This window comes from Neodiprion lecontei, chromosome 6 (genome assembly GCF_021901455.1).
Source record: "Neodiprion lecontei isolate iyNeoLeco1 chromosome 6, iyNeoLeco1.1, whole genome shotgun sequence".
In the NCBI taxonomy this organism is placed as follows: Eukaryota; Metazoa; Arthropoda; class Insecta; order Hymenoptera; family Diprionidae; genus Neodiprion; species Neodiprion lecontei.
In genome coordinates this window covers 17,375,104-17,402,669 of record NC_060265.1, presented here as the reverse complement: position 1 = coordinate 17,402,669, position 27,566 = coordinate 17,375,104, and the positions used below count along the sequence as shown (strand labels likewise).

The following is a 27,566-nucleotide window of genomic DNA, read 5'->3' as shown; positions in this document are numbered from 1 at the left end:
TAATGCGTTCCCGGTACCGACGACGAATTGTAAACCAACAGACATTTTTTTTCACTCGAGCTATGTTACGAACTATTTTCTCGGTGATAAAATTTTACTAACCTGGATGGATCGAATTATCCTTTGACCCAAGTTCATTGCTTAAATTAAATGTTTCCTTTACCTTTTTCAGACGGAGATCGCGAAGAGACTGAACGCCATAATCGTCCAGATTCTTCCGTTCCTCTCGCAGGAGCATCAGCAGCAAGTAGCGACGGCGTTGGAAAGGGCGAAAACAGTAACCATGACGGAGCTCAACACAATCGTGGGGGTAAGCCAGTATAATTAGAGCCATTATATTTCGCGTGTAGCCGCAAGGCTGCCTGACTGGAAAGATGATTTAGCCCTTGTAATTAGTCGATCCGCGCGAGAATCTGCCGCGTGCGTATTAACGTTAATAAGTTGCGTCTACGTATGTATTTGTCAAGCTTTGATTGACGAGGACGCCGTGTATTCGAACATCGCTTAACGATAAGATTCTATCTTGCATGGATCCAAATAATATCGGTTTATACTGTATCTGTACCGATGGTCTCGGTGGTAAAAAGAAAAAGAAAAAAAAAAAAAAATAACAAGGAAGATTACAGGCAGCGATAGTACAGAAAATTGAAAAATAAACAACGTCGCAATCTTGCAATTACATTATAGGCACATGTGTATTGAATTGTATTATATTATATTGTACAATAATTATAGAAAAACACGAAATTTATCGAGATTGATCAACTACCCTGTATATAGAATTATTACAAATCGGAACAAAAGCATAACTCGGATATGATAGACGGTGTATGTGACACGATAATACGTAGCGGATAAGTTACGAACAGTAAGTTTCAGCTTCAAAAACTAAGAAAAAGACTAAATTCAAACGTGTTTTTCGTGACCTAGAATCGTGTGTAATACTGATGGCCTAAAAAAAGTTTTGCTATCAGTTGGTCGAAATTGACGACAAAACTTTGGATCAAATAATTTCTATCATTTGATTCGTATTAATTAACCTTAAACGAATGTACGTATATTTGGTAATGACGGACATGTAGTTATTTAAATATTAAGAAACGATTTTTTTTTTTCTTCTACCCCAGTACTACTTAAATCGGTAAAGTTGCTTACCGATGATCACCTCGCAGCCTTCCTCGCATTAGCGCATGGTTAGAGACCCTCTGGAATCCCAGTTTGGTATTTCGTTGGCGCTGCGCCTGTTTCGTACCTACAACGGAGATTGGGCAGCACGGATAGAGAAAACGAATCCCCCTTGCTTCGATATATTTATCGCAGCAGCTTACGATTAGACGCGCCAGTCTTAGATGGAACTTTGATGTACAAATCAGCATGTTGGTATAACCAATTTCGATACTGTCTCTATTTTTTACTATCTTGTTAGATTACTTTTTTTTCACGTTTTCGTGCTTTGAACAACTTGATAAGTAACAGGCAATTAGATACGCGAATACATGAAATTTTTTGGTCAACAAATAAACAAATAATATATGAAACAACCGTAGCTCGTGCAAAGTACTCCACAGTTGGAGAATCCACAAGATTTTTCACAAAAGAAGACATTTAAAATTATTTCATCATTTAGTAAAATACGTTATTTTGTATAAAGTTTACAATTTTCAAATTTAATTGGGAATTCTATGTATTTATGTGCGCATTATTCCGTCCGAATTTTTTGACTTGTTCGAACATGTAAATACACCTGAAAATGCAATTTTAAAAATTTTCATGTACATTCAAGTGTTGTTTCAAACATATATATATATATATATATATACGAAGTGGTGCAAATTTTACCCGGATTAATATTATTAGACAAAACCTGTACAAATTTTATACGCAAATTGATGTCATGTGAATTACAGGGAAAAAAAATACCGATTTTGTTTCGGTTTATTTGGAGTTAGTTTCATAAGAGATTCGGCCAAATTTTTAACAGTATACTTTGTTCAATATATGTAAATTTGCAATTGAAAATTCGTTCGGATGATCAAAGTTGGCTTCTTGTGACTTTTATATACGCTGCGGAATACGATTAGAGAATGGTTCACGTGACTGTAGAGTTTGAACTAATGTTCAGAGGGTTGTTGCTAGACCTGAAAACCTGAAAAATCTAACAGGCTGCAGTGTGCAACGTTATCGTAATGATGCATTAAAAAAAAACACGTTATTTTGCAACTCTAGAACCGTAATACAATATTGAAGTATACGGATTTTGTAAATTCAATTTCTTCGGATATTCCGAAAGTCCAGAATAGTAACTTTTGTTTCAACGCTTCGTTACGTTGAACGTTGTTAACTCCAGCCTCATGAAAAACTGGAATATTTTTAGATATTTGTTGAATTCCTGAAAAAACTGAATTGTGATGGTCAAACTCTCACATCGTTCCGTATGTCACAGTTTTAGCGAAATACTTATAGCATACCCGCAGTGTATGCGTGATTTAGTTTCAAATGAAAACCTACTTTGATATTTAAGTATAATGTAACAAAAACATTGAAAGAAATAAACTGTAATATTGTAACGATTGATTAAATTTTTTTATTTTACAATTTGAATAATAACATACGTAAGTGCTTATCTGGAAAGTTGAAATTTTTCATATGAAAAACTTCGATCACAGTCGGGGCATTTTTCAATCGATAATTAGCGGCAACCCTGCTCAAAGATTCCATAATGCCAGAATGAAACAAAAACAGTGAGAGATGAGGGCGATGCGATGCAACGCAACGTAACTCTAAAACCAGGCTCGATTAGGCAATCGCGGATGTTCGTGTTTGCGGCTGGGTCGAGGCTTCGGCGTATTATATTAGCATCGGTAATCAGTGCATGTACAAACACGAAACCGTTGCGAGGGGTGGGAAACCCGAGAGCGATGAGGGGTAGGGGACGTAGGCGCCAAGCACCGATGAATATGTATCACTTGGTAAACAGGGGTTGAATCAATATTTCGTTTAATAACGGGGCCATAAAGAGAGATGCGGCCTCGCCGCGCCGGTCCGGAAGGAGATTTTTTTACGGGCCGCGGAATTCCGTGGGTGTTTATGCGGGTGCTGGTAACGTCGGCTTGTACGCAGGTCACGGTGTAATAATACGACCACAAAATATTCACTTTCCTCTCCCCTCTCGGCAATGTTGCAACGCGTAAGCCTGCGGGGATCACATTAATAAAACTTGGCTAATGAAGCAGCAATTACGGCTCGTCGACGTGCCGACGGAGTAAAACGCTGGGATATATTACGCGTAGGGAGGAGGGGAGATCGCGTCGTGTGTTGAACGATGCCTTATTCCGACATTTTTGTCAACAGGTAACAGGAGTGTAGACTAGCGTGGTCCTCAATTTGGACCTCGGCGAAATTTGACTTTTTGAATATTTGTTGGCCATATTGGATCCGTCGTTTCGATTTTTAAAATTTTCAGCTCAGATTTGTAATCAGCGACCCAAGAAACCCCCCTGTATCAAATTTTATCGAGATCCGTTCGGTAGATTTAATGTGCCCCGGAAATGGTTAAACGGAGGTTACAAGGTACACCCTCTTGCGGGCGCAGGTCAGAGTTGAGATGAAAAAGTCTGAAAAAATTCGGGAATTATTTTTGAATAATTCGAAACCGATTTGGGGGGTGAGCCGGTTGAAATTAAAAATGACATTTTTTAAGGACAACCCTGATATATACATAGTGAATTTCTAACGACTGAATGGTTCATTGCGCATGCGCTAAAATTCGAGAGAACGAACAGTTGTTTTGTCAGGGCGACCAACATTCATAAATTCAGGTGATAGTTCGCCGCGATGTTTGTAACCTTAAAACTTTTGACGGCTGTCGGTAATCTGAATTTATGAATGTTGGTCGCTCTGACAAAATAATTGCTCTTGCTTTCAAATTTTAGCGCATGCGCATTAAACCATTCAGCCGTTAGCGATGCACTCGGTATATATATTTGGAACGTAGCCGTAGTAACGTATCTTTAATGCCGGTTACAAACGGTTCCCTAAACCTTAGGCAGAAGCAGAAGTAAAGATTTTGCGGTAACGATTGTCGAAGTATTTCGGAAAGATCGCCAGAACCAGAGTCACGCATCCGATATTTCGATAGGGGACGGGGGACATTGGTACTGGGTAGCGAATAAGATGTTTCAGAATTTTTTTTTTTTTTTTATTTCTGAGTATCGACGGCACCAAGCGAGGAGTCGGTGACGATTCAGCGATTTTGTGGAACGGCGAACAGCGACGATCTCGAAGGAAGGATGTCGAGGCTGCGGAGGGGGAGTCAACGAAGATCCCCGCATCGTTGGAAACCAAGGCGGACGCGATTCCCGCCGGTGGCCGTCGAGCCGCAGCCTCTGCCCACATTTTCGTCGCCATCGGCCGATCACCGGACTTGCGAAGGATCGACTAGGTACGAAGGATCCCCCCCCCCCCCCCCTCGCCGCCGGACTCATCGTAGAACTGCGCGGCTGACGAAATTGCGATCTAGCGTTAAGTTCTGCCTCGCGACGTTTCAGCAGGTGCGCGTTGGATTGCGCAATCGACGAAATCGATCTAAAGTCAATTGTTGCGGATTCTTGCGGACACGACGTCGCGTCGCAGGTGGATCCAAAAGTATTCGCGTTGCGGTAGGTTGATTGATTTGAAAATCTCTCTAGTTCTGGCGACCATTTGTGACGGAGGTTTTCCGTTGCTACCAAGTTCTCGTTTGGGTTTTTATTGGAATTGCGAGGATGGCGATCGGCCGAGATTTCGAAGGAATGGGGCGCGTTCTTGCGGTGGTGGTGGAATGGTAGCGTTGTTTAATTTCCTGCGACCGAATTTTAACAGTAACGAAGTAACGGCTTGCCATTTTGGATTTGCGATATCGATACTTGCTCGAAATTCTTTTACCGATCTTCTTGCTTGGTGGCCGCAATCTCCCCGAATCTCGCGTTGTCGAGTAGAGAAAATTTTGCTTAGTAAAACATTTCGAGCAGAGTCACGGTTCCGAATTGAGTAATTTTTTGTGTAAAGTAATACTCAAACTCCGTTGTACAGGATCAAATCGCGGTATCGTGTTTTTTTCAGTGTCGCCTCTCGGGTAGGTCGCTAATTGCCGCAACTGATTGTGAATGTTCGTAATAGCGAATAGACCATTTAGTAATTTTGAAAAAGTTTCGAATTTGGATGCGTCGAGTTGAGTCTGAGTTTGGGATTTATGCGATGATTTATCATTAAAGGTTACGGTTACGATTTGAGTTTTAGTCGTATCGATTTAGTTAGCGATCACGATAAGTATTTTGTTGTGGCGAATTTCAGAAATGTTTATACAGGGTGTCCCTAAATTGCCTCCCACGGACTAGCCAGCATAATACCTCGTTAAAATCCAACCGAGAATTTCTTTTCCGGAAGATCGTCCGACGCATAGTTTTTGAATTATAAGCGATAGCGCTAGGCCAATCAGAGTGCACCATTTCATCTAGATTTGCCGCCACGGAAATTGCTGTTTTGTTCGTCTGGGTGAATTATTATTATTTGTTTACGAATTAAATATCGGCACCCCCCCTCTTTCGCTGCTGTACCCCTTATGCTTGAGGATGCGCTTCTGTTTACACACACAAGTGTGCGCCCATGGATGTGCGGCCGGCAGCGTATGCCGCGGCAACAATACCGAGGTCAGCGCTCGAGAAGGGGTACAACAGGGAGAGAGGGGAGGTGCCGATATTTAATTCGTAAACGAATAATAATAATTCACCCAGACGAACAAAACAGCAATATCCGTGGCGGCAAATCTAGATGAAATGGTGCACTCTGATTGGCCTAGCGCTATCGCTTATAATTCAAAAACTACGCGTCGGACGAGCTTCCGGAAAAAAAATTCTCGGTTGGATTTTAACGAGGTATCATGCTGGCTAGTCCGTGGGAGGCAATTTAGGGACACCCTGTATACAGGTGAGTTTACGATCGAGTTTAGGTTGTGTTAAGTCAATTAATTTTGTTCTGTTTGAGTTTGAGTAAACATTAGGGTTTCGACTAATTTCGATTCAGGTTTCATTTTGGTTTGAGACTAAGTTAAGTTTAATTTCTAGTCTAGTTTCGCTTGAGGTTTCGATTACGGTTCCGTTCTGCCAGATTACAGTTTGAGAATAATGTTTAGTTTAGTTTTTTCAAGTCACCTCGTGGCTTGCGTCGTCGCTCCGAGCCGAATAATGATTGAGGATGCCATCTGGTCGGTGGCGTGTTTGGCACGCCGACAAGAATTATTTGCAAGTTTTGTACTCGTGGCGATTATCGTATTCTGTTACCTTTAATTTTAGAATTCAGAATGTAGTTGAGATTTTGAGAATTTTTCAGATTGATTCTAGTTTTAGTTGGCGAACGAGAAAGCTCGATGAATTAAGAATTGGTTCAATTTTCGGTTAATTATCTTATTCTTGCCGTGTTTACGGATCCTTTGTTACTTTGTTGTTGACTCTCGAAGAGCGAATTTTGGATTATTTTATTTTCTTTCGTGCTGTATCGCTTCTGTTATACAAAATATATGATTTTTATTTTATTTTTCAAAATGGTGTGTCGTTATCGAGTCTCTCTCTTTATCCAAAAATACGCCTCCCCTATCCGTGGTACTGACAGTGAGCTACCGAGGATATCAGCAAAGGATTAGCAAAGATAAAGATTTCAAGGCTTGTTGATCACGCCAGGCACCCTACAATATCTTTCATCGCAAGGTGCCAATTCGTTGTGCTCACGGTAAGTTCTTGGTCAGTTTTCCGGGTGGCCGAATGCACTAAAAATCCGGCGTCACAATATATTCCATATATATTAGGGTGGTACTTATTTAGGGTGTCGACGAAGTATTTCCCACTCGCCAAAACAACTACAAATAATTCAAAATCACTTGTCTAATTTTTTCAGATTTGTACCTCAAATCTAAGATAGTCCGCTTTGTGATCGAAGTTTCTTGTGGAAATAACATGGGAAAAACTTTTTTCTCAGTATATATTTCATTGTGAGAGTATTAATGTTTCAAAAAATTTATAACTGCAAGGTCTTAGTGGGCATTAGTGCTACTATCTGGAAAAAATACATATCATCATGCCGGGCAATCTAGACGAATTGCTCTTCTAAATAAAATGAACGTCAGGTTTCGAGGTCGTGCAATTCGTCGAGACTGTTCTGTAGAGTTCAGGTAAAAATCGGAAGAAATGAAGCAACTGTTTTTGAATTATTTAAAGTTTATTTAGGGAAGTAGGGTGGAAAAAATTCATGTACGTGTATGTATATATTTAAATGTCACGTGGAACGGGCGTCAATTAACATTTTCGTACTTCGTACCTGCAGTCAGGGTGCACGTTGTTCCCGTATTAATCAGCGACGTCCAAAAGCACACTGTAATAACTGCACTATTGGATTATTTTACACGACGTGACGGCACAGAGGCGTGTATAATAATGCAATGTCGATGGGTTGCCGAGTAAAACGGCAATAACGTATTCCTATAAGTGTGACGCTGATGCATACATGTCGAACGTTAAAAATTATTACCTGCAATCTTTAACATCATCACGGAAAAAGTATGGAAAATTGATGTTTTGTATTATTCATAATAACGTTTTTTTTTTCGGTTTTAATATTCATTTTTTTGCTCGTCTTGATCAATGAATCATTGTTAATGATCAGAAACTTCGTATATTTCTTCAATTTTTTTTTGTAAGCCCTGATTTTACATTTCGTATTTATTGAAGAATTTTGAACCCTGGGAAAGAAAGTTTATTTGCAAAGAATAAGAATAATGCAGAAGAAAACTTAAACATTGCTCTGATCTGAAATCGCCTAATATGCATGTACAATGTGCATGTAGTTACGGCCTCTTATCCAAGCCATTAAACGTTCGTGGTCACTGTTATTTTTCGTCCCATTAGAAATACATTCGTTTCTGGGGTCTTATGGACCCGGTATATCCGCGGAGGGTTAATGGGCCCTAATTTTTCAGTTTCCCGTATTCGGCAAACTCCACCGATTATTCTAACGATTTACGGGATCAAACGAAAGACATCATCTTCAACGTAGACGTGCCTTAGGTATAATATAAATCTGGAGGTATATTTTGTGTCGATACATCTGCGTGCAATGCAAGTTCCCCTCACCGTGCGTGACATATTAACGGTTTGTCCGAGGGGTTAATCGTTTATGAAATCTGGTGTGTGCCCCTTTCTGAATCCTTGAAATCCCTTAAAATCTATGAAATCATTTGAGATCCTTTGAAAATTTATGAAATTCTTGAAATCTTTGTAGCGGAGACCGATGCTAGTTGTCCCATTTTTTGACTCTCTGATTTATAGAATTTTTTAAAATAAAAATTTCATTCAATTTGGACATGGGCACTATAGATGCATTCTTTGCGCACCTAAAGAAAATTCGTGTTTATCGAATTATCGAATCGGTTTCCCGAATTTTCAAAAAAAAAAAAAAAATGGTGAGTCCCAAGTATTTTGAATGACGACAACTACTAAAAAATGATGAATAATTTGTTTTTCTCACGATTGTTTTTTGTTTTTGTATTGATGTGAGACACTTGGGTTTTCAATGTATATTTTTAAGCAATAATTCTTTTCTCCATTGTATTTTTTCCTGGAAACCACATTAAAATACATCAAATAGTCGACCTAGACTCCAAAAACCCCAAAAACTATGAAAAATTTTACTCAGACTTCAAAAAACTCGAAAAACTTAATCCGGATTTAGAAAACCATGGAAAACTCGAAATCCATGGTTTTCTAAGTCCGGATTACTGTTGGTGATTTTATTTAAAAATTTGAATATCTTACTGACCCGCTATTCAAACATCAAAAAAAAAATATATATATATATACAATGAAAGCTGCAAGAATCACCTTTCCGATTACCTGACTGCGAAATATTCCAACGCAGCCATTGAAATGAAAAAAAAACAACATATTTAGAAGATGGGAAATAATTACTTATTATGTCCAATTTCAGTTTTCTCAATCACTGCGAGGCCGCATATGATGTAATAATCTAGTTAACAACATTCATTTGTTTCAAACATTGAACTTCAACTTCAATTTATAGCACCGCTCGTACCGATATCCAGCGGTGGAGATAATACATAATACCTGAGAGAAAATTTTAGTTCCGGTTACCACTCAGTCCTTAACTATTTTCATTTTTTACCAAAATGGAAAAATATAGTTTTAGGTACAAAATGAAAATTAGTTCTGTAGCTGTTACCAGAAAGTCGAGTATACGTTACTATTATTTCTCATTACGATCACTGTTACTACATTTTCTCGCAACTGTTGCGAAAACTTAATGCTTGTGCAACGATAAATTGACGTTAAAGCCTTATTTAACTAAAAAAGTAGAGTAAACCTCGCAAACTGATTTTGCGTTGCAATTACCAAAAAAGGATCGACAATAGCGCAAAATGGTAACGCGTACCTCGTTTTTTATAATTCTAACGATATTCAAACAGTTTTTTTTAACGATACTTATTTTACTGAATTTTTCTAGATACTATAACAAATGAAATTTTACTCAGTGTATAAGCCTTGTGACAACGAGGCCCGGCTCCCCGAATGAAATTGTTTATAGTCATTTAAATCTTTACAATCGTTTGGAATCCTTGAAATTTCGTGAAATTTCGTGAAATCTCTTGAAATCTTTTGAAATCCTGGAATCAGGCCGAGTATACCGCAATTGATGAATTATTAACCCCTCGCGTCTGTCTAGTATTTGCGTTGATTCGTTTTAACGATATTAATTATTTGGTCCAATTAATGATTATGGCAAGAACAGCCCCCCCCCCCCCACACCTCCTCTCCGTTGTTCCGCGGATGGATACAACGAGCAGTATGTCAGATCGTTCCTCGGCTGTGTCACGCATTCGCACGTAATACACACGGTGGTTTTTTCGCTTCTCTTTTTACCGTAGCCTCTCTGTTTCAACACGCAGTCAACCGGGACGATTACTCACCGCGAATAAATCACCCGTATACTCGATCGAGCGTAAAATTTCATAGTTTTTGCTCTCATCCGTATATCGATAAACTTGCAAGGGAACACAAAAAGGCATTGGTAATAAAAGAAGATACAAAATTGTGTCACGCCGAGTTCTAGTCAATTGCCCCGACGGAATATTACCGGTATAATTTTCCACGTCTGTGTTAAAAATACGTGCGATAATGATTGGAAGTCTTCTACGCTAAAAAAAGTTCAGGAAAAATGTACTTTCTACGGGTCTTTTGGTATCCGGTAATCTGTCGAATATACACAGAGTGATTTTCAATAGGCAAAAAAGTGAGAAAAAAAAACGAATCGAACAAAAAATCGATCCGAGTAAAAAAGTAAAAGTAAAACTACTGTTACAAATCGAATTCCGCGCGTTAGACATTCGCGCCTTGATTAATCGAACGCAGACGAGGTTGCGTCTATGTATTTTGGTCAATTGTACTTCAAATTAATTGAACCGTCGAATCAATGTTCTAAGTGCGAGTATGGGGCTCTTGATTTTTGTGCAGATGTAATTAATCGAGTGTACAAATTATTAGGAGAGTGTAGTTATTTTAAGGGCGTGCCCTAATCGATTTCAACGTTGACGTATATATATTTAAATAACAATGTCCACGTATCTTAAACGCGAAAGTGGACTAACAGCCCCGTTCTATACGCAATTCTGAACAAAAAACCACTTCAATACATTGTGATTTGGGTCAGAAATAAAGAAATGGCATGAAATCGACGAATTTACTATTGCTTTTTCGTAGAATCGATGCTATTTCTTTATTTCCGTGGCAAATGAAAATGTATTGGAGTGCTTTTGTTCAGAATTGCGTATAGAATGGGGCTGTTAAGTCCTTTTTCGCGTTCGAGATATGTTGTTGTCGATATTTGGAGATTTATACGTCAAATTCGAAATCCACCAGGGCATCCCCTTAACGTCAGCGTAACTGTGCGCATTTTCAGCGAATATCCTTAATTAGTTGGAAAATGATGGTCTTTCTCGCCAAGTTTCGTTACGTTAACATTACCAACTGCAACCTCATAAATTATTAACGTCAATACAAATCTGATCAGTTGGATTAATTATACAACCGTCAATACACTTTGCGTAACCTGTTTATTGTCAATTTTTCATTATTTTCGAAAAGATTCATTTAGCCCCCTGTTTCAAATCTACGAGAGGGATCCATTCAAGTTTTCTCTATTTTCCATAAAACACTAATTCACCGTCCGTAATAACCTTGTAGTACTTCGATAATCCAGACTGTCAGAAATGATATGTCGCAATTTCAACCCTTTGTAAAATCCACGTTACGTAAACTATCTGAAAGGTATATGAAGTATATAACAAAGGTATAAGTTCGCTAAAAATTAGCGAATTTTCAAGCAGTTTAAGTAATTTTTTAGCTTCTTAGATATTAACTGACGATGAAATCCGCCCGCCTTCTGTGACTTATTTAAAACAACGCTTTTCAGCAACAGAGGCCCGACATTCCCAGACTTCTTCAGCAAATGCAGGCCCAGCAATTGCCTCCCAGTGCAGCGATGGGACCTCACCCCGGATTGCCTGGGCTTCCCGGCCTCGGCCCAGGTCCGGGAATCCCCGTGCCAACTTCCGCCTCAGCCGCTCTGCTCCAGGGTTTGGGTCTGCCTCCGGTGGCCGGAGCGGCGCCTGGGGGAAGCGGCGGTCACCCTCTCTCCATCCTTGGGAAGTCCGATCATCATCGAGGACAGCCAGACGATATGAAGAGCAACGGTGGTAAGTTATTTCTTCTCCATTTACTCATTTCTACGCAGAGTTTCTCCTGTTGTGAATGTCGAATCGAGTTACCTCTGCTGGAGCTAGAAACGAAATTGGAACCAAAATTCCTCACTTTCACTTGTCGACAATGTTCGAAAGTCGTGGGAACAATCTAGTGAAAATTGATTTCATTTTTGAAAATGACTTGATATTATGTCGTTTTGAAAAGAATTTGTTTGTTGTATTAATTAATTAATTGTTCAAGTATATTTATGAGCGCATTATGTCAATTGGTAGGATTTTATGTAGAACTTTATTCACAGTTCCAACGGTCTGATTTTCGAAAACTTGGCCTATCGAGATTGCAGCGTTTTTACGAAATAGATAAAAAAAAAAGAAAAAAGATGCGCAATGAAAACGTTGCTTGTTGAAAAATTACAAAAACAAGCTGAGGCGAGTTTTCAATCATTTGTTCACTTACCTACAACGTATCGGTATACGTAATCCGGGATTTGGTACGGATCGCAAAGCCTAACGAGGGAAGCGAAAGCTTGAAAAAATTCATCTACAGTTATTGCATACAAGTTTCTTGCGTACAAGTTTATTTAATGTAAGGCAAAAAACGCTTTACCGCTAATCGCGATAGATAATCGTAACAGCGCTTAGATAGGGAAAAAATAACGAGACAGTTGGTGGAAAACATCAAATTGTATGTATAATCTCGTTTTTCAAACAGAGTGTTGTATCATGTTTCTTACATTTCAGCATGGCTGATTGTGAAAGAAAATACAAGCGTGCGTCTCTCTCAAGGTATAAATCTTAACTTCGCCTACGGCATTATCGCCTACCTAACTAACTAACTGTGTAACACTTTATCTCTCTTGAATCGGTAAATTAAGATTAATGAATTATGAGGTGAAAAAATAGTATAATTCAGTTTTTCACGTTGGACCCTATGCACTGTCAGAAAATTCACGGTGTCAATAAAAGTCCATACCGATTAGTGTAAAATTAAAACCACAAAATGATGCGGACTTCTGTAGAATATTTTCGCATTTCTAACATTGTGATATTATTGACAAATGTCGTTTCTCCATGGAGCAAAAGAACAACGCAAGTACTGTTTTTAGAATTGACCATGAACCTGATTATTCTTTTGAATTCACGGGTGTATCGGGGCTTCAATATAATCTGTCATTTACCGAAGTTGGAACGAAATTGAAGAGTCTCCCTGAAAATCGATTTAGTAGCTAATTAATTGTTAAAATTAACCAATGTACTCAGGTCAGATTGCCGATGGCAGATGCCGATTTCCCGCTGAATTTAATTAGTGCTTTGTTTTCGACGTCCATGCTTCAATGAGAATTATTTACCGTTCTCGACTATTCGCATGACCAAGTTTATTATATTCCGTAATGCTTTAAAGACGGCGTAAGATTCTACTTGAACGTTCAAAGATCCGATCATTTATCATCGCGTGACCGAAAAAAAAAAATTAATCAGTAATTGAAAATATGAGTTTCGCACAAAGTCATCGGTTGTTATTTAATTATTTCGCTTACGTTAGTTTGATTTTTGAGTCACTCGTATGTTCAATACAAGTGTAGGTACACAGCGAAATTGATCGTACCACGAGTAATACAAGGCCAAGAGAAAGTTTAGTATGTAAATAAAGCTGTATATACGATTTTATAGCTTTAATTAACTGTAAACCGTATAATGAATGAAAATTTAAGTACTTTATAACTTCGTGAAAAAAAAATTTAATGTGACTCCATACTGTGTGGGAAAATACTTAATTCCTTTATACTGGAACAACGCGACGTCCCTTTGTAAGTTGTAAAAATAATGTAAATATGACGAATATCTAGATTTGGATACTCAGAATGACCACGAGATGGAATATTGCTCTACTCGCATGGCCAACTTATTACAGGTTCGCCAGATGGCGCTTCGATCTGATCGGTTCTTCGAAGCTTCTACAAAAGTCATTTTTTGGCGAGCCGTTGAGTACAGGTACCAAAATGAACCAAAGTATAGTTTACGTGACGCACAATATCGTTCTGGTATACCTTGGTTCTTATACCAGTGGATCGCCAAAAAATGCCTTACGTAAATGTGCCCCAGTTTAAAAATGTTCCTCCGGTAATAATTACAATAATCGCACAGGTGTTGACTTTTGCTGTATTTAAAGATACCCACGCACGCAATGACTGCCGATCCATATCAATAGTTTCAATTTCAAACTCTCAAGACGGATTGCCCGCTTAAACCACTTCGCATTAAACACCCCTAAGCCACGTTACTTCGGAGCTGCGAAGGCTCGTTATCCTGGATGAATAAAGGGGATGCCTGCCGCCGAGACGACGCTTCGCATTCCTTGGACGTCCCGGAAGAGCGAGATGCTTCCAGAGAAGCGTCGCGCCAAGTGGCGGGTAGACAGGCACTTCTTCTTGGGCTCGGGAACGCGGGACGTAACACGTACAAACCTCTGATCATACCGTACGAAGGGCACGGAATACCTCGCGCAATTCGAGGACGGGCTTCTCTGCGAATCCGAGGAATGTCACCAATCTGTGAAGTTTTAGAGCCTTGCGCCAGCAACTAGCTCTGGATCCCAGAAGCTGCTGTACCTCCACGTGTTCTTCCATCGGTGCAGAGAAATCCACCCCGCGTAGCTGGTATTTCACACGACATTGAGAAGATCCGTGGACGAACACGTGGCGCCTGTGCGATACTCGACGATCGCGTTGAAACCAAATTTCATCGTTCGACTTATCGTTCGATTGTTATTTCCCTCTGATCAGAGATTGCGAATCAAAAAGCCTCACTAGGCCGATCCTGGTTAGTGTTTATGTTTTTTTTCTTGTTTCTACCGGCAATGTTCACGAGATACTTCGACATTAACTTTATGCTACGCTGTGTCAATTTGCAACGTATTTTTCACTTGTTCTTGTTGAACATAAACAGGAGCTAAGAAAAAAAAACTTAAATAAACTGATTACTCGTCTTTAGATTTGCATTAGATTGCGTGTATGAGAATCACATCAAACGGTGAAGTGGCAGTGGGGCGGATGAAGATATATAAATAAAAAATATAATAAAAATTCTTTTTCGTCGAGGCGGGATTTGTTTGAAGCTAATATTAAAATCGTATATTTACAATTTCAACAACATGCATCATCGGCCGACGGAATTATTACACGTCGTACGAATCGTCGGTTAAAAATTGGCGACGAGGGTGTGAGGTGCGCAAATGAATCGCCCGGGGTAAAATAGAATCCAGGCAATGCGAGGGCCGGCTGAATACTGGATATAGATATATAATGTAGGTATATAGGTTATATGTAACGATCTGCGACAGCCTTCAGTCCGGCTCACCGGTGATCGTCCATCCGGCTGTTCCGATCCCCGGCCGTGGGGTCGAGAAATGCATTAAATGAATATACACACTAGTTTGTTTGCAAAATATCCAAACAATATCCCGTTTCAGAGTGTATATTACGTTTTATATTCCACCCTTCACAGTTCCGCCCCCGTTCCATCCACCCTCCCCAGCGCCGTTCGCGACCCCATCCACGAGAAATATGCCCTGTTATGAAATATAAATATGCATGAATGCAATCGCCGGGGAACGAGGCATGGCCGATGTATGCTCAATGTTATTGACATTTTGTACGAGCCGTGCGTCCGTACCCGGTAGGTGTAGCTTGTATACGTATTAGACACGCTCGCAAACCTAGTGTTCTCTCTAAAATGTCGCCCCTCTCACCCTGCCGGCGAACACAACGCAAAACACGCCCGAATAACTAGGCATTGGTCAATTTAAATACTCGTCGAATATACGCACGAAAGTTACCCACGCAATATAATTATTCTACATCGATGCGCGTTGTACTCTGTCATTTAGCGCCTCGTTTTATATTAATGTTTCTTTTTCATTTCTGTTACAGGAATGAGTTCCGCCGAGGAGAGACACGTGAGTATATACCACAATTATTGATTGCTTGTGTAAACAATAGTTGCGACTGGCAAGTGTTAGAATAGCGAGAGAAACGGAGAGAGACGGACGTAATTTTTTTGGGGGGGATTTTTTTTATTCGTCAATTTATTCATTTTTTTTTTTTTTTTTTTTTAAGCTTCGTCCGTATACGCTCGTATCGAGAAAACTGCGGTGAGCTTCACGTGCCCGTGACTTCGACTGCTAAATAAAAAAATTATTTCTCGCAGAGGGTTACAAAGCTTCCTATAAACACGACGAATAGCTCCACCCTTTCGTAATTTGTTAGATCAAGTACCGTATACTTGCAATTTTACGGAAAATTATATCTATATGATTCATTTATACAGATCGACGTTTAACACTTTTTTCCATTCGATTAATCCACGAAGTAGAATATAACGTAATATTCGGAATTGTGATTGAGCAGAAAATTACTCCCAAATCGGTGTAAAGTCGCTAGATGCTGCGGAGATCTGATTTTTAGCTGCTGTTGCCGCTGCCGAATACCATTTTTCGTCCTAGACGGCAGTCAAATAAATAACAAATCAGAAATGAAAAGCCTTAAAATTCTAAATACACGATTCTGCAGATGTAGTTCTATTGTAGGTACGTGAAGCAAAGTAGTGGTAGACAATAAGATGGTGAATTTCCCGAGGCTTTGCCGCAAACGAACCTTGGCGTCTTTTGTTACAGCTAACGCAGCCCTTTTCTCATAGTACAAATCCCTCGCTTCGTACGAAAATATTGCTCCTCTTTTCTCCGGGGTTTTACCAGCCTTTTCAGCGATAGCCACAGACGGATCACCCATACCGATTCCCCTGTAATATATAAAATTCGATACGATACGAATTTTCTTAAAGCGAAGGAGAGGAATCCGCCTGGTTAAATATTTACTGTATTTTTGTTTCCTAAAAAAAAAAAGAAACCGATCGTCAATGATTTGAAAAGAGAAGTGTGATCGAAACAAACAAAAAAAAATTACACTTTTTTGACAAATATTCTAATATCTTTTTCAACAAATTTTTTGTAAAAATATTTTTTATTCATCCGATAAATGGTTTTTTGACAAAGTTCTGAAACTCTTACACCAGGTTTCGACTCACGGGGTTATCTACAACGAGCCAATCATCATACTGCAAACTGATAATTCGTTTATTTTCGTCTACCTATCATCGACGAGACATCGTCAACGGACTGAAGTAGGTTTCAAAAATCCTGAAAGCCGACTGTAACGAATCGCGTACTTTGCTCACCGGCGTACCGTGTATAAAATGCTGAAAGTTCGTCGTCGTGCTCAAAGTCGTCACAGCAGGATTTCGTACAGAAAAGCAAGTTCTAATTGCATGCAACATATGTATACATAGAGTACATCCAAACGACACAGAACTCACGCTGGAATCTTGCGCAGGATCTTTTTCAATCTGTTGCCAATCTTAACGGTCTTGCTCAGACCTTCCTTGGCGTTCTTCTCATCATATTTCACGTTGGCAATTGGTCTGTCATTTCGGTGCTGCGCGATCAAAGGTTTGATCTTTGGCTGCTCGGCAATGTCTGATGCGTGGTTTGCCGGGACCGTAACCGTTCTCTCAGCGGCAGCTGATATACGTTTTAACTTGCATCGTACGACATGACTCGGGACTTTGGCAAGCACTGGCTTACCGCTGCAAAAATTTTAATTCAGTTATATATCTCCGCTCGCTCGCATTTTTCATACGTCCGTCGAAACGTCACAATCTTTACGGTTATGCACAATTACAGTTTACTGTTTCTCGGAGTGCATCTCGCGGCAATAGCTTCGGCCGGTGGTGTCCTCGGATCCGTGGTGGCCATGCGGGCGAAATTATTGTTCAAATTATGATCGAGAACTGTTAGCTTGTTTCCAAAGCATCATTACGAATTTTACTTCATCGCGAATGAATTTTTATTTTCGTCGAATCTCAGATGTTTCATATCAAGTCTTTGGTTCTGTGGTAACCTTCGTGACAGTCGCCGAATGTTCAGCTGTATATACATGTATATGTGTAATATTGTATACGTTTTATGAAATATAACTTGCAATCGAAGCAACGCGACACCTGGATTTAATTTCTCGAAGCGGTAATTAGGCAGAATCATACCAGAAGTTTAACCGAGCAGATATTCATCTGTATAACGCTGTACCAAATTAACCGTACACCGCCTACAATGAGACCGAGCCTCGTAGCTCGCCGCATAGCTTTACGAGGTAATGGGTTATCGGTACGGTGGAATTCATCGTCATCATCTCCGCTGCCGCCGCCGTCCGAACCAGGCCGAAATAAACGTGGATCGATTTGGCCCAGTCACGACTTGGTTACAAATGGTACAAGGGACTCTATAGATAGTCTCGTGATCTATCCATTACCGGGCCTACAGCTTCAATCTCTATAATCGAACGAGAACAAATAGAGGCCGCGGTATATAAAATAAAAAAAAAAAATGAAGTAAAAAGTAAAGAAGAATGGGAATAGGGGACGGGAACGGTCGGGGAAGGGGGGGGGGGAAGAAAAACTCGGGGCGCAACTTCTATAGGGACCTCGGAGCGAACAGAGGAGACCAGAGAGGGTCGGAGGAAAGAGATCACGGACAGAAATCGGGGAGTGAGAGGAAGGCAGAGGAGACGGGGAGAGAAGATAGGTAGGTATTACGGGTTAGCGTCCTCGTCTGTGATCACCTCGAGACCGCGTCCCGCCCCTGACCGCCCTCTCATTCTGTCCTCTCGTCCATAGCATGCCTCTTCTTCCATCTCTTCTCTCCTCTCCTCTCCTCTTCATCTACTCGACGGCTCATCTCTGCCCTGCGTATTATATACAGGCAGGAAGGCTCTTCTGCACCCTGTAATCATTGTTGCCTCTCCCAGGACCCTTCCTTCAGTCGGCGCACATAGGCATTCTGTATTTTTATCACTATCAACACCCACGTATTACACACCGACACGAAGACACGCACCTGACGCGAGTGCCGCGGTATCCGCTGTGTCTACATGCGGACATTCCGAGCTCCATTATCGTCCTCCGTTACATGGTTCAGGCTCGGGTTTCGCCGGGTTCGTCCGCGCGTTGGTTGGGTCGGTTGATTAATTGAAAAAAAGCGCAAACGTCGGTACGTCTACGTGTCGGATGCCCTTTGAACCCCTCGACCTCTGCACTCTGCTTGACACTGCCGCGGAGACGTGCTAACCTCTCCGCTCTGCTACGACTCTATCCTCCGCATGAGACTTTTTAACTTCCGTGGATACACACAGGGTACACGATCAGAACAACTTCGTTGTTGAATCGGAAAGTAATTCTCTACGGCAAATGATGTAGTTTGCCTTATTTACATATGCAGATTTATGTGAACATTGTCGGGTTGCGGAATTATTTTGTACTCTTTGCGTTTCGTCGATCATATATTTCTGCTGATCCAATCATTTCAAAATTGAGGAAAATCTTGGAAATGTTGCGATATCACATTAAAGGCTGAACCTTACGAATACCGTTAGATTTTTCTTTTCAATTGACATCCAGGGTTATTGGTATACATGGAACTACATCTAGAAAGATCTACATATTTAAATTGTATAAGTAATATCTTCGACGATCTTTCATGCTTCACTCGCACACGATTATGAGAAGTCTTGCTCGTATGTATGCGGATGCAGAGAAACCGTGAAACGAAACAAAGATCGAATTTAGCGAACGTCGTGCCGTGGGTGGAATTTCCGAATCCCATTAAGCAATTGCCGAGGTTTGAGGTTGGGTCGAGTCAAGTCCAGTTGAGAGCATGAAGGCACGACGCGGCGAATAAATCGTAGACGTTTTACGGAGTTCACGGAACGCGTGAGCCAATCAGTGTCTGATCCCATCGGATCGACGGACGTAAGCTGCGAGCCGTTAAAGCCTTAGCGCGTTTACTCACCTGAGTTTTTGTCGGTACCCACACCTGCGCGTCTTCCTGTACGTACCCGCCTGCTTCCAGCACCATGGACAACAGTCACGGGGCAGTAGCGCAATAAATCTTATGAGCAGGCAATTAAATCGTAATTGGCACCGGCGAACGCGCGCATTAAACCTGCCCGGTTTCAGCCTACCGATACCGCAGTAATAATATCGATATGGTGTTGATATTTCAGAGAATATATCGACGGTCTGAGATACCATCGGAATTTCGAATCGTTCTTTTGAATCTTTATGGATAACAGTCAAGAGGATATACGACTCTCTATACTCTAGAAAAAGTGGAGTTCTTTTAACGCGTGCGTGTCTGTTACAGGGAAGCAAAAAAACCACGGAAAAGCAATTACAAATCAAGTAGTTTTTCTACGATATGCCGTGAGACACCTTCTCGTGGATCTACCTACTAAAAATAATCGAGCCTTTTGCAACGTTTGCAACAATATATAAGGCATTTCAAATTGGATTGAACGATTTTTAAAACTTGTCCGAAGCTAGGATTTCACTTAATGAAACAAGTTTCACTTTTATTCGCATTTACAAAAATTAATCCTTGACACGGAAAAATGAGAATTATCACGCGGCAGCTATGAATCTAAACCTCCTCAACGGAGGGATCTTGTAAATTTTCCCAGTTTTCAAATCCATTATTTTTGCTCAAAACCAAAATCTGATTTCATGTATACATATGATTTCACGTTTTCTAAGAAATAAGATTGGCACTAATTGTTGTCTTTTAGGTAAGTCATTTCGCACGAACTCTTAATATCTGGTACTTGGAATGTCCAAAGCTTTCGAACGTTCTCTGCGTTACAACAGTGATCAAACTAATGACTCTCACAAAAAATGTACTTGGATTCGAGCAGTGTTGATAGCATTGTTTGAAAGCGACAGAGGCTAAAACATCATCTCTTAGCAATTTTATATATATATATATAAAAGCAACAACTCTTAAGATCGCCTCCTTAAGTAACACGCCAACGCGTGTACTTCACGGTATAAAACACTTTCACCAGTGTCCATAAACGCGTCTTGATGACAAGATCATGTATAAACACTGTTGGACTCGCGCCTTGTCGTGGGTATAATAATATCGCCGAAGTAGTTTAGTACATAGACGCTGTTCAAAAAGCCACTTCTCGAAAGCATGGATGCGTCTCATGTGTTTTAGAGAAGTTCCATATCGCCTGGGGACAAGTACAGTCGGCCCAGGAGTCCACCTGACCAGCATCATTCCCACCACTCTCAGAACCACCACGAGCACCAGATGCACGTCAAGAAGATGAAGAAGGAACAAGAAAAAGACATGGCCCACGTACGTATACACCATTATTCTTACCGCGACGAGTCCTTTCCCTTCCCTTCCCTTCCATCCTCTTCTCCCCACCTCCCGTCCTTGCCAACTACCTGAGAGTACCTGTATGTAGAACCTATAATACCAGGGCCTAGTTGACATTCCCTCCGGCCAACTTCATTGTTTAAACTACCGTGCCAAGATCGCATCGGATGTCGTCGCATCGTCGCGACGAAGACAGAGTAGAACCAACGTACCGCACACAGATCACGTCCACAGTTCTGCTTCTTATGCACGGCGCATTCTCATATCCGATTTCTGTATTTCCGTTCTGCAGCAGAGTGACGGTGAAAAGAGTGACCAGGACCTGGTGGTCGATGACGCTAGCGAAGGTCCGGTCAGCCCAGCAGTAAACGGCACGTCTTCGCCGCGAGAAAATGGTCTCGACAAAATCGGCTCGTCCTCGGTCCCGATGGGCGGCCAGGTGAAGAAGGAGGCCCCACCGCACTCGCCGAGGAGCGGTACGAGCAGCAACGCCAGCACACCGTCGGCCAAGAAGATGGACGACAGAGAGAAGACCACGACACCGATATCGAAACCTATGACCCCAACCTCCGGCTCGGGCGGCGGATCGAAACCCTCTGGATCGGGGAAAATGATGCAGGGACCGCCGTCCGGAGTTCCCGGCGCTTATCCCCCGCACTATCCACCAGGACCGCCGCCTCATCACCTTCCCCCGACCGCTCAGCATCCCCACGTCGACATGCTGGCGTACAACGGGTATGCGGCGCCCAGACCGCCGCCGCAGCAGCTCTACGATCCTCACGGGGGAATGCGAGCGCCGATGGGATCGTTGGGAGTGCCTGGTGGCAAGCCGTGAGTATATTTGAATATTTCCCAGTCCTGGTTTCCCTCGGTGGTCGGTGCCGCGTGCGCGGTATTCGAGTCTTCCTTTAGGTGGAGGGATTCTCTCTTGATGCGGAGTCGGATGATTTTTTTAGGGCGTACAGTTTCCACGTTTCCAGTGAGGGTCAGATGCAGCCGGTCCCTTTTCCCCCGGACGCCTTGATCGGTCCCGGCATACCTAGGCATGCGCGTCAGATAAACACTCTGACGCACGGTGAGGTCGTATGCGCCGTGACGATATCGAATCCCACCAAGTACGTCTACACCGGAGGCAAGGGGTGCGTCAAGGTCTGGGACATCGGGCAGGGTGGTAGCGGAAACGTGAAGCCCGTCTCGCAGCTCGACTGCCTTCAGAGGGACAACTACATCAGATCGGTGAAGCTCCTACCGGATGGTCGGACTTTGATAGTCGGCGGGGAAGCGAGTCAGCTCAGCATATGGGACCTGGCGAGTCCCACGCCCCGCATCAAGGCCGAGCTCACCTCGTCAGCACCGGCCTGTTACGCATTGGCTATCTCCCCGGACTCCAAGGTCTGCTTCAGCTGCTGCAGCGACGGAAACATCGCGGTCTGGGACCTCCAAAACCAGACGCTTGTCCGACAGTTCCAAGGACACACGGACGGCGCTTCGTGCATTGATATATCCGCCGACGGTTCAAAGCTCTGGACCGGAGGTCTCGACAACACCGTCAGATCCTGGGACCTCCGAGAAGGCAGGCAACTCCAGCAGCACGACTTTACGTCCCAGATATTCTCCCTGGGATACTGTCCAACCGGGGAGTGGCTCGCCGTTGGTATGGAGAATTCTAACGTCGAAGTCCTCCACGCAACAAAACCCGACAAGTATCAGTTGCACCTTCACGAGTCCTGCGTCCTGTCACTCAGATTTGCTTCCTGCGGGAAGTGGTTTGTCTCCACTGGAAAAGACAACCTTCTGAATGCCTGGCGTACGCCCTACGGAGCGTCCATCTTTCAGGTAAATTGACGGAAGTTAGAATTACTGTGATTTTTTTTTCTTTCGTCCGCTAACCAGTTTTCTAATCTTACGGGATTCTACATTTTCTACAGTCTAAGGAATCCTCGTCGGTGTTGAGCTGTGACATTTCCGCCGACGATAAGTACATCGTTACAGGATCCGGTGACAAGAAAGCGACGGTCTACGAAGTGATGTACTGAACCCAAGTATTCCCTTGCCCACTATAGCATGCATACTTGAAAAAAAAGAAGAAAAATCTATGAATAACAGGTGAAAGAAAGAAATCCTTCCAGCAAGATCTCAAGATGTCCGAGTCTATTGTAAATACACTATTAGTTATACATACTAATACAACACTTATACATATATACATGGATATAAATACTATTATTAATACAAGTTGACGTTACATATGTACATTTTGTATATAAATTACATCATACATGCTATCATATTTTTCTACTCCGCGGAGGTAAATTCGAAGTGTAAATATTTGTTTACGTCATACTCATACGTCTGGACAGAACAATGAAAATGATGAGAATAATGATTGTGATCATGATATGAATAATAAAAATAATAATAATGACGATAAGAATTATTGAAAAATTTTATCTCCCATTACCACTCCTCGTCCTGATATTTTACAGTACAACTCTTACTCCAGATACTAAAATTTTCGGCCTTGAACTATTGCAAAAAGTAACATTTCAGAATTTATTAATCAAATTGAGGATTTCGCAACCAGAAATATAGGATTGCAAAAATCCTAGAAAGTACAGAGACTTGGATAGATTCCGACACGTTCGATATCCCTAGGAACTTTACTACCCACGGTGTTGAATGAGCACCGCTTGCATTGCTGGCCATCCGCCGCAGACTCTTTTTTGTTTTCTGCTCAGCCCTAAGCGCGCAGCCGGTAGCGCAAATGGTGCTCATCCAACACCGTGGGTCGTAAAATTCCTAGGGATCTCGAATCTATCTAATTCTTTTTACACTAGTTTTTGAAGCCTACTGAAAATAATTACTTCCAATTTGCATCGCGACCTTTGCAAAATAGTTTTAGCTCTATTCGGTAAAATTTTAGCTATTTTGTAGGCCAGCGAACGAAACGCGAATTAGGAACTAAGTATAATTATTGCCATAATCGTCTTTGGCATAAAATAGTGCTTCACAACCAGTGGCATTGCAAAGACTCGTACAGGCGTAATGGGATTGTAAGTGTGTCAATGACTGCCATGTTTATTCTGTAACCAACGTTTCAAGCAGCGAGCCAAATAATTCCTAAACATATCCTTCGTAGCTTCGGTTAGTTTTAAACTTCGGGTATTTGTCGCTAAATATTTGTAACTTGAAAATTATTTCTGCACAACAGGCTGCAGGATAAAAAGATTTTGATATTACAAAATTCGTTTGGAATAATATACTCGCGTAAGCAGGTATCATCTTATTTCATCTGGTTCGAAACGGTACGGTTCACTATTGAACATAACCCTAGTCTAGTCTCACTTCCGAAGATAAACCCTCCCATTTTTATCCCTCGTGTGAACGCCGTGTAGCTCTAGACTAAATTGTCTTCTATTGGGGCAATCAGGAGGTCAAACGAAACCCATCAACCACCGAAGACAACTGCGCACAGCGTATCGTCACAGCAGTATCAGCAGCCTGCGGCAGAGTTCCCTGTGGATACAGACTTGTAATCTTTTCTGCGATTTGGGATCGTGTATTGGAGAAACCAATTAGAGCGAATCGATTATACTTATTTTGATTTCGCCGCTCGACTTTGAATATAGAGGAACCAATCAGAGCAAATCGCATATTGGCGCAGGACTCTAGATCTTCGAAGGATTGATATTCTGCGAGTATGCTAACGGTGTCACATCACGGGCTGCCTATAGGTAAGTAAAATACGATACGTATAGACAGGTGTATGTATATATATATATATATATGTATATATAGGAATGTAGATTAGAATTATAATTAGTAATGTCGTGCATGCACGCCGCCAGCTCGCGCATTCAATGGAAGGTTCATCACCATCGCAGCGTGTGTATATATATGTATAATGCATATATTCCTGTTATAACGCCGGTTAGCGGATACGAACATATACATACGAACGCTTTGCATATGCGCTTCTCCACTCCACCCCGTCAGCTTTATTGCCTGCGCCGCGCGTATTTGCATGATAATAATAATGATAATAAAGAGAATGATGATAATAATATGCGTGCGAAGCGTACATACATTTACGATAGACGTATGCACACTATATCTATCTACAAGCATAGTGGATGCCGCGTGTTTTGAATATCATACCCCCGGCTGAATATGCCTATTATTAGTTGTTACCGCTAATTTGACAGGTACGAGAGTGAAAGAGAAAGAGGGAGAGAGAAACTTCCACAAAATACGTACGTACAAGTAACAATTACGTTATTACCGCTCGTCGTCTTCCATACGCACGCACACGTGTTACATACGATATATACGCTCAATGTTACCCGGGCTTTGGATTTCTGTCGCCATCTTTTGATTGTTGGTTTTCTACATTTCAGGTTATTCTCACTGTCTATTCTTATTCCGAATCTCTTGACGCTCAAATCGCGAAGATTGGTGTAACGTCTTTCCATGAATGTTCTAATCTTTACACTTCCGGACCTTTTTGCAATAATAATAGTTTTTCCGGGAATTAGTTTTCTTCTGTAATTTATGTTTTTTCTTTTTCATTCAAAAGCAATTCATTCACAACCTTTATCAATATCGTACATTGCAGAGTTGTCCTGATATATGACGCATGAGACTAACTCTGCAACTTCAAACTGTGGGAACAAGCAAACTCGAAATAGCTAATGGTTTCAAATAATATTAGAAATATTGATATTTGACCGTAAGCGGAGAAATAGTGCATTGTGTAATAAGGAGGTAAACTTGGTCTTTTCGGGTTGCAATATGAGTCGCAGGTGAGCCGAAGAAGAATATTACAAATACGCGAGGCGAAAAGGCTGCTGCCTTCTTGTTACACACGATTATTTATATAGAACAAGAGTATGTTACGCGTTTCTTTACAAAGCACAAAATTGAGGTTAGGGTCGCGTACTACCAGATTTATTTGTAACAGCGCATGCTCACAGTATGGAAAATACCACTTTTAACTTCTAGTTCTAGTTCCAACTTCTAGTTAAAAGTGGTCTTTTCTGTACTCCGCGCATATGCATTCGCAGACTCACTCTACCTGTCATAGGGACGGGTACTTTTTGTACGAAAAACACGCATGAAAAAACGAGTAAAATACTCTCGCATTATATAAATTCCTATTTATCACACATGCACGAAATATGGAGCTTTGCGTAGCAGTTTAGCGGGACGAAAGTAGCGAATTTCAGCTCAGTGTTGTCAAGAAATTGAACACTCGCGTCCTGCAAAACTACCACGCAAAGCTCCACCGCTTTTCATTCGCTTGTGATAAAAACTATCGTGTGTGATTCGGGCCAAAAGTCGGTGACCGCAACTCGTGTGATTTTTGCCGTCGCTTCGCTCAGGCGCAAACTTCATACTCGTCGCAATCGCCAACTTTCGTCCCTTGTCACGCAATATACTACACCGCCTTCACAGTTACAACCGCAAACTTAAAACTTCGTCAACGTTCACCGCGAAGCAGGAATTTGCCGATCTTCTACACTTTGCTTAAAGTATGCGCAATATGCTATGTAAGATTTACACTCGCTTATACTCGACGGCTGGCGCCAAATTCAAATCATAAAATGCATCACGAAATGCTGGGAAACTCTTCGGGGAATTGATAATTGACATGAGACTGTTAAAAAGTGGTTATTGTAATAACCAGAAGCGTTTTAGGATGTGATAATTTTGGGTCGGCGATGAGCCAGCGGCGCGCGGTGCGGTAAAAGGACCCCGAGAACTAACGGCGTCGTGCGGTAGCTCAGTTTTAGACAGATGCGTAACCGGTTTTCACCTCGGCTGTTTGTATTTCTTCACGATGCATTTAGAGCTTCAATTTAGGTGGCGGCCATTCGGTCAGGGAACGTCAAAGGCCGGTCCGAGGCTCCGACTTACCTCTGACCACCGCCTCTTCCCTCTTTGTGGGTACGCGCATGTTACATAGATCCTATAACCGCGTTCAGTCTCTATTTACCCAACTATCTGATCCGGTGTGTTTGAATACCCACTAAAATCAACGGCTGGATCGCGCGTAATTCTATTTAACGCGCGGGTGCGCTTACATGACACAGAAAGAGAAACAGAAAACACGAAATTGGAAAGGGGAACGCAGACATAGACTCATGCTGCATCAGACGTTCGTGCAGTTTTACCGTAAAAGTGATACCTTCTCAAATCTCAATCACATTATCGCACGCGGATTTCAATGATAGTTTAGTGTGAAAATCGTCACGTTGCTTGGATTTATTTTCGTGCCAGATTTTTTCAAACAAACTATTTAGAACGAACGCAATCTGTTTCAGCATGAAACGAAATCCTTTATCCAGATTCACATTTTTTTCTGAAAGAAATGGAAATAATAAACCATATTGCTGCAGCTTTCACGACAAAGTCAACGCTGCTTGAGTTGTGTCAAATTCGTTTTGTTTGCATTTAATGTTATGGAATTGCTGCCTTTTCAGTAACAAATCCTTC

At 41.5% G+C, this 27,566-nt stretch overlaps 1 protein-coding gene across 4 annotated transcripts in view; it reads left to right on the top strand.

The window, feature by feature from the left end:
* LOC107225767 (protein groucho) overlaps positions 1-23,494 on the top strand; it is a 68,015-nt gene extending 44,521 nt beyond the window's left edge. For 2 of the 4 annotated variants that reach the window (XM_046743951.1, XM_046743952.1), the window contains exons 5-11: positions 173-310; positions 11,512-11,794; positions 15,730-15,755; positions 20,904-21,047; positions 21,364-21,902; positions 22,028-22,907; positions 23,000-23,494. In XM_046743951.1, coding sequence (XP_046599907.1) covers positions 173-310; positions 11,512-11,794; positions 15,730-15,755; positions 20,904-21,047; positions 21,364-21,902; positions 22,028-22,907; positions 23,000-23,107 — 2,118 coding nt within the window. In that variant the 3' untranslated portion in view covers positions 23,108-23,494. The remainder of the gene's footprint in view (positions 1-172; positions 311-11,511; positions 11,795-15,729; positions 15,756-20,903; positions 21,048-21,363; positions 21,903-22,027; positions 22,908-22,999) is intronic. The other 2 variants (XM_046743953.1, XM_046743954.1) reach the window with 2 other exon arrangements.
* The last annotated feature ends 4,072 nt before the right edge of the window (positions 23,495-27,566 follow it).